At 43.7% G+C, this 10,386-nt stretch overlaps 1 protein-coding gene across 1 annotated transcript in view; it reads right to left on the minus strand.

The window, feature by feature from the left end:
• trpm4a (transient receptor potential cation channel, subfamily M, member 4a) overlaps positions 1 to 8,078 on the minus strand; it is a 27,046-nt gene extending 18,968 nt beyond the window's left edge. The window contains exons 1-3 of the mRNA XM_008290221.1: positions 7,985 to 8,078; positions 3,144 to 3,205; positions 58 to 235 (exon numbers count right to left, since the gene is read on the minus strand). Coding sequence (XP_008288443.1) covers positions 58 to 235; positions 3,144 to 3,205; positions 7,985 to 8,053 — 309 coding nt within the window. The 5' untranslated portion in view covers positions 8,054 to 8,078. The remainder of the gene's footprint in view (positions 1 to 57; positions 236 to 3,143; positions 3,206 to 7,984) is intronic.
• Positions 8,079 to 10,386: the final 2,308 nt, after the last annotated feature.

Consider the following 10,386-nt stretch of genomic DNA (forward strand, 5'->3'; position numbering starts at 1 on the left):
ATTTATGTGTGTGTGTGTCTGTGTGTGTGTTGGTGTGTGTGCAGCAGTGTAACTCACATTACTGTGTCTCCGTCCAGCTCCGGCGAACTCGAGCTCTCCGAAGGCATCGGTGGGACTCTCCGATGAATGCTGCTTACTGTCCCACTGGGTGACGATCGCTGCTCCGAAGAAGTCCACGGTGGCCACGGAGTCGTGAGCATCGCGGACGCCACCACACTGACAGTATCCTCCATTACTGACACACAACACGGCAAACACAAACCCACAACATCCCGTCATTCTGTGGTCCACAATGACTCAGATGCCTTTTCAGGTATTTGAGGAAATCATTTAATTTTTACTTCACATTTAATTGTTTACAGCGAGCAAACACGTCTGTCATGTGTTCTGTTCATCAACTGCTGGCAATTTAAAAACAGATTTTAAAGAGTAAAAATGTACACGCAACATCCAAAAACCTCCTCAAAACTAACTCTGAGCTTTGCACACAACAAAACTATGACACTGGACGTAAAATTACTTCTAAAGGTTTCATCAGTTTATCATCAGGTAGCGTCTCCCCACACATCCACCGAGAATAATGTCATAACACATGACAAACATGACCTGTACCAAACAAAGTATAAATGAAATACAAGAATGCAGAAATGTTTACAAAACTGGTTTTGGCTGCAGCAGAACTGTTGAAGTTGAAATAAATGATTTAACATGTCGGGCTACTGACTGATCTCTGCTTATAGGACACACATCACAGCAATCTTGAACATCGAACGCCATCTCGTGCAGATAAAGTAAAACAAGGTGACCAAACTCTAACCCCTGGAGGTATTCCGCATTCCAAAGGACCAGAACATGTGGGTTACAGTAAACTGCCTTGTTGCCAGCTGTAGACAAGTCAGGACAAAAAGGTAAGAAGCACCGACAGGCTGCAGCTCCCCATCAGCAGCCTGAATGAGGAATTCAAGGGGGCCAAGCTGGAACACATGATCAGTGGGACTAACCCCTTCCAGCAGCACAAGAAACCACAGCTGTCCTCAGGAGGAGCTCACATCACCTCCTCTAGCTAGCGATGACCTGCTACAACACCGCGGAGGCCAGACGCTGATCTCACTCCGGGACCAGAGGGAGGAGACCAGGAAAGAGGAAGTATGCTAGCCGAGTTGAAGATGCCAGAAGTTGCCGCAAGATGGCTGCAGACCAGAACACCTGAGTGTCGTAGCGCTACCTGGAAGCACACCGGGCTTAGTCTGTGAAAAATCTCAGTCCTCCAGGTCATGGTTATGCTCGTAGTTTAATCGTAGCAACTGGACTTGCTTGAGTTCCTTGAAGACGTTTCTCCTCTAATCCAAGAGGCTTCATCAGTTCTGACTGACTAGTTGGGAGATCCAGATACTGATATCCTGAAGGAGACACTAACACCTGAGTTTCGGTTTCAATTGCTATTCATTTGCTACGACTAATCTACGAGAATAAGCATGACCTGGATGACTGAGAATCTTCACAGACATGTTGCTACACACTTTGGGAAGAACGCCCTTCGACTGGTGCAGAAGTACGAAAGAACTTTCAGATAACTTGCAGACTACAGGAATCATCTACGTTTCAACCTTAATGCTCACATAACGAGGGGGAGGAGTAACAACCCCCAATTGAAACTGAACTGTTAATGGCTCCTTAAGGATATCAATATCCAACTAGTCAGTCAGAACTGATGAAGCCTCTCAGATGAGAGGTGGAACGTCTTCAAGGAACTCAAGCAGTTGCTACGATTAATGTACAACAACACCGGGCTTAGATGAACCCCAGCTGTATGTCTGACCCAAAAACACCCGATGACCCCAGAAAACATCCCGGTGTGTTATATATAAGTTGATACGTGGGAGATAAACCACTCAGAATCAACTTCTACAGCATTTTTTTTTAGATCACTGGGCTTCCTTCTACCAAAGACCCCAGAAATAAAACCAGGGACCCCTCACGTATGGAACTACTTGATGAATTCAGTGTTTATGCTTCCTTAGTCTCGGTTATGCTCGTGGTAATGATGTGATGTCCAACATATTGACCATATTGGCATGGTGAACTACTATAAAACAGTGCAACAGGAATCTATTCAAGCAGCTGCACGTAGCTTTGAGTGCATTTCAGGAACCGATATAGTCGATAGCGGTTGTCTTAATTGTGCTTTTTTGCATTGATGTAAAGACTGAACATATTTTAATCAGAAAATATATTAATTTGGTCACCAGTCTTTACCTGTCTGATATCACTCCTTTAAATCGAGGTGAGACTCTTCATACGACAGACATCTAGAATTTGAAGGCCTACCTTTTTAGTCAGGCTTTTGACTGATTTGATCAGATTTTATATATTTACTAGTTTTTATTTATTTTAAACCCATTTTATTTGTTGAGTTCTGTATTTGGTCACCTGTCTACATATGTTAGTCTTTTTATTGTACTGTTTATTACTTTGTTTTTATCATTTCTTATTCTGTTTTTACAATTCTTCACTTTATTTCTATATCTTTTAATAACAAGTACCTTATTTTGTTTATTTATTTATCTCGCTTATTTTATCTTATCTGGTGTTTCCTCAGTTCTTTAATTCTAGTGTCTCAGAATCCTTTTATTGATAACTTGACTGTGGGGGCTGTTTGTATTGTTTTATTGTATTTTTATGTTCTGTAATGTGTTTCATTTCTGTTTGTATGAAAAGTGCTACAGAAATAAAATCTGATTGAGTGATTGACAATTTACAGACGGTCCCTGAACGCCTCACATGCAGTTCACTCTGACAGAAGTGTGTCCAAAACCTTTAGCACATTATCAATATCACTGATATTAATGTGAATATTTCGCTGTTTTTATTGTTTGTTATGTATATTGTGCACTGTAACACAACAGAGTACGTCCATCCAAGTACAATTCATTCATGTAAATATTCTTAAATTTGTGTTCTCAGTACTCTTGTGTTCTTCTGTTATTCTTATTTATATTGTGTATATAGTGTACATACTTCACCCCTTTAATTTATAGTTGTGTTTTCTTGTTTTTCTTCTTGTGATGCTGCAAACGTCCCCTTGTCTGACTAATAAAGGACATTTTATTTATTTATTTATTTTTAATTCTATAAAAGATTACCTGAAAGAGTCTTCGACGAAGGTGGTGCACACTCGCTTCTTGATGATCTTTGGAATCCAGCTCTGCGAACAAGAAAACAGCTTGTCAGCAGCGTAAGAACACAGAAATGTGAAGAATGAACCAAAAATCTGGAGAGTTTGGAAAGACTTCCTCTTCCAGCTGCCTCATAACTTCACGTTCTCACATATGAAGCTCTTCGTATCTGGAGAAGAGACGTCTCGTTGCCAGACCTCAAGACGATCGAGAACTGCCAGCTGTTTTAATTCACTGATTTATTCGCCGTGCTCCAATTTAATGCGCAACAGACTTCCTGACCTGGAAAAGCACGCGTCGATTTCTGCGTGACAACAATCCTGAACTGTTTTTAATTAACTGTATTGGTATGTAGCTGCCTCTCCCCTCTTGGCCCCGAGGCTCCAGCGTTTTCTGCGAGCAGCGCCGTGTTTGTCGAGTATAAAGAACATAAATACTGTACGGTTATAAAATACACAAAGTCAGATTGGACGTGTATCTGCTTGCAGCACAGCAGGTCAAAGCTGAGCTCTAACAGCTATCTGACCTGTTTCACTCTGCGCTACCAGCCTCTGTCTATTTGTGTGCTCTTTTTATTTGACTGTCCACTTTCAGATCTGTGGGTTCTGGCACGAGGAGTGTCTGCTGCTGCTGCTGCTGCGAAATGCTCAAGTTTTCCACCAGTCAGCTGCCAGAAACCATCCGAGCATGAAGCCGTCACCTATCAGCCAGAACATTAAAACCACCTGAGCACTAGGCCTGCAGCAGTGTTTAGGCAGAACATCCACATGACTGCAGGTCAGTGGTTCTGATCGATGGACTTCGGATCAGACTCTAGTTAACTGAACTCAAAGAAACAGTAAATCAGGCTTGGTTGGTCCCATTCACACTGGTAGTTTAGAGAAAATCCTATTTAGCTGCATGTGTAGGTGGTTCTCACGCCAACAAACGTCAACTCAAAGGAGGACGTCTAACACCACAATGAGAGAAAACCCAACGATAAAACAGAATAATAACATGAATCCAAAGGTCAAGTCTGAAATGTGAAAGCAGACGACCTCCTTCTGACCAAACATGTCATTTAATTGTGAGAAGCCAAAGTCATCAACGCACATTTCTTTGCTACAAATTTTCCTTTTCAGCGTTTCTCTCGTGTGCATGTGGAGCCTTTACGCTAACAATCTCTGGGTCTTTTAAGTAAAGTTTTTAAAAAACCTCAGCGTAGATGAAACGATGCTGCAGACGGATGGAAAAGGAGAGCGGGACTGTGGTTTCCTGCATTCTCTGGTCACACAGAACGGATTAAAGGAACAGCAGCCAGCAGGGATCAGCTGTTTGAAACAAAAAGCGCGGAGATGAAGCGAAGTGTTGCAGCCGATTCGAGATGAAAGCGAAGAGAAGAATGACAGAAATGTGCGGAATGAGCAGAGAGGGATTCAAGCTGCAGCACGACTGAGGAGAGGGAGAACGCAGGACACAACCTGTGATTAGGTGGCAAACAATAAATCTGCAGGACGGTTGAATTCAAACGTCTCATAAAAGCTCTTTTTTTTTTTTTTCTTCAACCTGAAACTTGTTGCCACAAGATGAAGCAATTGAATTGAAACGTAATCCAATGTGACCGAGGACCGGTTCCACCTGTCTGCCGCCGATCGCTGGGGGGCTGTTTGCGGCGAGTCTTCGTTCTAGGACGTTCTAGTCTGCAGCAACAATCTGACGGAGCTGAAGAAAAACCTTTCACGTCAAAGAAGCTTCCGACACACGTTCCAGAAGGAGGTTCTTCCTTTTATCCGCCACCAGACCTGTAACTAAATCTGACTTTGTGTCTCGATTGTAAAGTCGTCTGACCTCCATCATCATCATCATCATCAACATCGTAATTACCACGACCTCCAGAATCCACCGTCACGCCTGAACTAACCAGGTTTCCTCCATTAACGACCTACTGGGACATTTATGGGACAAACCAACTTACAGACTCTACTGAGGTTTAAATAATCCTTGAATCCTTGAATAACTCACAGAAGAACCTCCTGACAATCTCACTCCTTCAGTCCAGCTACAGAAAGTCTCTGGAGAGAGATTCCTACTAACCTAACTACCAGCTTAGAACTTCCTGGTAAGTTAGATCATCCTGGTTAGATCCACCTGCTCAGTTAGAGCCACCCGGTCAGTTAGATCCACCTGGTTAGATCCTCCTCATTAGTTAGATCCACCTGGTAAGTTAGATGCTCCTGGTGAGATCCTCCAGGTTAGATCCTCCTGATTGGATCCATCTGGTAAGTTAGATGCTCCTGGTGACATCCTCCAGGTTAGATCCTCCTGGTTGGATCCATCTGGTTAGTTAGATCCCCCAGGTTAGATAGATCATCCTGGTTAGATCCACCTGGTCTAGTTAGATCCTTTAGGTTAGATCCCCCAGGTTAGATAGATCTTCCTGGTAAGGTCATCCTGGTTAGCTAGATCCTTCTGGTCAGTTATGTTTTCCTAGTTGCATCCTCCTGATAAGATCTTCTGAGTTAGATCCTCCTGGTTAGTTAGATCCACCTGGTTAGATCTTCCCGGTTAGATCCTCCTAGTTAGTTAGATCTTTCTGGTTAGATCCTCCTAGTTAGATATTCCTGGTTAGATCCTCCTGGTTAGTTAGATCTTTCTGGTTAGATCCTCCTGGTTAGATCTTCCTGGTTAGATCTTCCCGGTTAGATCTTCCCGGTTAGATTCTCCAGGATAAACCCACCTGTCTTCTACTAACTCAGGTCACCTGAGCTCCAGAGATCCATGTTCTCAGCCTTCAGCTCAACCTTTTCACTCCACGCCATCCACCAGCTGTCCTCCACCAAGGACTAAGGTGCTAATGTTAGTTTAGGTTACGGTAAGTTTAGGATAAAGGTTAGTTTAGCTTTAGGTTAGAGTATGATTGATATTTATCTGTTTATTTATTTATGGGGGGCTTTATGTCTTTATTTCGGGCAGTAGAGAGAGGAGAGAAGAACGGGGAGGGACCTGCAGCAAAGGGTTGTGAGGGAAGTCGAACCCACGACGGGAACTACAGCCCCTGTTCATGGGTGGCCCGCTCAGCGAGGTGAGCTGTAGGGACGCCCAGGTCAGTTCAGGATTAAGGTTAGTTTGGGATTAAAATTAGTTTAGGAATAAAACTAGTTTAGGATTAAGGTTTGGTAAGCAGTAGTTACATAAAGATAACTGACACATTTCTCATCCGTCTTCATTTTCTCACCATTTAGACATTTTCACGCCCCACAGTTTGTTATGATGAAGACTCAGATCCAGTGTGTCCCAGTAAAGGATGTGAGCAACCCAGTTTGGACAATAGCAGGGAACTGGAATCTGATCAACTGAATGGAATTCATCCATTTTACACCCATTTTCCTGCTGTGACAGGCCAACACGCCTGCTGTAAAGAAGGTCTGTTATATCCTTTAATCAGTGTTTGTTAACAAAGCAGATCGACTCGTTTAACCAGGTGACATGAAACCAGATTTAATGAGGGTCAGATTGCAGCGGCGTCAATGTGAACAAAATAACCAAAAACCTGTCGCTTTTCTTTCTCTTGGTCGGAGGCACAGAGGAGAGGGTTTCTAGAGAACGCCAGGCTCCATTTGTTATCATGAAAACAGAGTTTAAAGCAGCTGGGAATAATTATCCTCACAGACAACAAACAGTCACAAGAGGCCTGAAGGCTTTTCCCAGAAACGCAGCAGAAACTTTCACGTTTACTGACTCTCAAAGCAGCATTCACTAAATCCAGATCAGGACAAACTGCCCACTTTGGACTCACATCATTACGACTATTTTACGTGACATGACGATTCTCAGTGACTGAACCCTGACAGCTGGATTCATGTTGCAGCAGTGATTTTAAAACAGCACGAACCACATTCCTGTGTATTGCTCAGGCTATCTGATCACAATCGTGTATTATATGCAAATTTAGAGCACAGCTAAAGCTTGTGCAGGACTTTTACACATAGATGAAGGTTTGTTAGAGTCGAGCTGATTAAACAAACCCTGTTTTTCTTTGCGGAGTGTGTGCGGTTTTACCTGCACCGGGCGTCAATACGGAGCAGATATTAGACCAACAGCATGTCTACAAACTGCTGCAGGATCATATTCCATCTATTTTCTATACACGCCTTTATCCTGTAGATGGATCCTGTACACCTCACCCAGTCTGTGGACTGAAACCAGGACCAGATCACCTGAAACCAGCACAACCTGCAACCAGAGACACTTGTGGCTGGTTGGAGTCACTCCACACCTGCTTCATCACCACTTATTCTTCACGTATGCTGAGTCGTGTGTTTTTAAATTCCTTATAAAGTTTAAACTGTCCACAGATGTTGAATATAGTTTTATTTCTGTAAACTTCTGCAGTCTGAAGTTCATCAGCAGCATCAGGACTTTAACATCCAACATGCTCCCACTGAAGTAAACATGTGTCTCTAAACGACCCTAAAGCATGTCTATGAAATACAAAAAAAATAAAAAATAAGTAGATTAAATAAATATTGTAAAGTTATGTTAGTTTTTTGTTTTTTTTTAGTGCTGACGTTAATCTGAAGCAGATGTGGAGCTGCAGAAAAGTCTCCTGACGGAACAGATTGTTTTTTTTGCTGCTGTATTTGACTTCAGTGCATCTATTGCAAAGAAAAGCAGGACAGAGTGAAAGAATCTCCTCAGTGTGAACCTCCGTCAGTCTGAGGCGCGCTTCAACATCTTCACAAGCAAACTCGGGATCTAAGCGTCTAAAAGTCTCCAGAACCGAACCACCGGGTTCCCACACTGTGCACCCACAGACCCGTCTGTCATACCTGGTCCTTCTCCTTCCTGCTGCCGGCTGTTCCGCCTCCTCCGTCCCTGTCTTTGCCCAGCTCGGTCATCCTGCGATCCGCGTCTTCTGCTCTGAGCTCCGGCTGCTGCGTCCTGAGGCTCCGCCCACAGTGTGCGGGCACGCCCACCTGGCCGCGGACACGCCCACATGTCATTTGTCTGTTTGCATGTTCTCCTTGCTGGGTTCTCCAGCTTCTTCCCTCAGTCCAAACACATGCATGAGGTGAACTGGTGGCTCCAAACCGTGTGTGGGTGTGACAGTGAGTCTCTGTGATGGACTGGTTACCTGTCCAGGTACCTTCAGTCAGCTGGGATAGACTCCGCCCCCTGATGCCCTCCAGAGAATGAAGGGTGAAGAGATGCTGGATGGACTGTAGCAGTGAAATCAGCTGAGAAACATGTGGGGACAAAATAAGAAAAAACTACGTTAAAAAAAAAAAAATTATTGTCATGAATCTGCCAAATTGTAAAACTACGGAGCCCCAGAAGGGACATGGAGAAAGAACAAAAACAGGGAGAGGGGGGAAAAAACAAACAAACAAACAGAGGTATCTTTTGTGAGATTTCGCAAAACTATCTTGGGATCTCACAAAACTACAGGTACATATACTTCTGAGTCTCTTTGGCCGTATGGAGAAGCAGCAGTGGAGGACACCCACCTGAACCAGAGTTTTATTGAGTTTTATTTTGAAATCGGCCTAAAACATAAAGACATTCAAGAAGTGCTTAGCGCAAGACACAACGTCCAATGAGACTGATGTGACTTCCTGTCCCTGTTTTTTTTTTTTCTCTTTCTCCATGTCCCTTCTGGGGCGCCGTATAAAACTAGTCCAGCAAGATTCATAAAAAATAAATAAATAATTCAGGCGCTAAAACATGTTCTCTTAAAAAAATAAAATAAAAAAACAGGTGTCTTCCTGCAGCTGTCTCAGTAGAAGATGACTGTTTGAATCATTTCTTTGTAAAGGAGAAATCTGACGCTCTTATCTACTGAAAGCTGTCACACGTGTTTTCATCGAGCAAACCTTCACCAGACCTGAACGCAGCACTTAAATGATCAGATCTGCTCTGTGAAGGAAGGCCTTCATCACTTCATGCTCTTAATTCACACTGAACGGTTTTAACTCCACCAGTGTTTGCAGACGGTTCATTAATGTGGTTTTCTTTTCAGGGTTGTTGGTGGTTAAAATCTGATCTCGAAGGGACCTGAATGGAGACCAACCCTCTGGTCATTCGTGACGTTTGTTGACTTCTTGTGAGAATAGAAGTAATGAGACACTGAGACACATCACCGCATGGAACAGGAGCTTCTTTATCTCAGTAGGGAGGATAATGCAACGCGAGACAAAAGGCAGCTGCCGGTTGTTCAGTTTGTGTCAAATGACTGGTTATGAGGAGGTCTGCTTACGACACAATCAGAACCTTTGACCTCATTTATGTAGCGCTGAACTCCAACGTGACGCCTTCCAGAGTTACAGAGGAGCCCAACGATCCTTCAGCGGCTGTTTTATTTGTTCTCTTCTGTTTCCTGCAGATCTGCCCGATAACCTGCGACTGACTGTCTGCATATTGTTCAATAAACCACCCAGACTGCTTGTGCTTGCGTTTCTCTTCACCCTGGTCTTCCTTCCTGCAGTCCAGGTCTCAGAAAGCCTCATCAGGGAGCTAACGGATCGATTTGGGTTAAACTCAAATAAAACCTTCACAAATAAAAAACATTCTTCTTCTCTGCAGCTCTCACAGGTTCACACCAACAAAACAAATCCAACAAGCACACAAATACAAATTCATTTCAGTATTAAAGTCATAAGTTTAACATGTGGAGCCTGAAGGCAGCGTGAAGCTCGATCACATGACCACAACAGGAAGTCTGTTCAGAGCCTCTGGAATCCAAAAGGCCTCACTGACTCCTGACTGATGACCTTTGAAATGTTCTGGAGCGCCAACATGAACGTTCAGTGAAGGTTCCTTTCATGTTCTCTGCATTCGTCCACGCAGGCTTTCTGCCAGTTAAACGTGGTGCAGCTCAGTGGAACTCTGATCATGTTGTTTACGGCGTCCCTCCATCTCTTGTTTGTGAGTGTTTGTGCGGCCTTGAAGACAACAATTGCAGATTATGCCGACAGGAAACAGCAGCCGGACGACTCAGGAAACCTGCTTCCTGCTGTTTCTTCTTACAGCCGCCGAAGCGGTGGAAGGTCACGTGACTCGTCTGGAGGCGGAGCTGAAGATCAGCACGAGGAAAACCGTCAAAAGTTCTGTTTGTGGTCGTTCAGTCATTCATTAGAGGACAAAGACACTGACAGACTCACCCTTGTCCTTACCCTCCTCATCCTCCTCACGCTAACCCTCACCCTCATCCTCACCCTTATTATCATCTTCA

This window comes from Stegastes partitus, unplaced genomic scaffold, assembly GCF_000690725.1.
Source record: "Stegastes partitus isolate 25-593 unplaced genomic scaffold, Stegastes_partitus-1.0.2 Scaffold660, whole genome shotgun sequence".
NCBI classification, from domain to species: Eukaryota; Metazoa; Chordata; class Actinopteri; family Pomacentridae; genus Stegastes; species Stegastes partitus.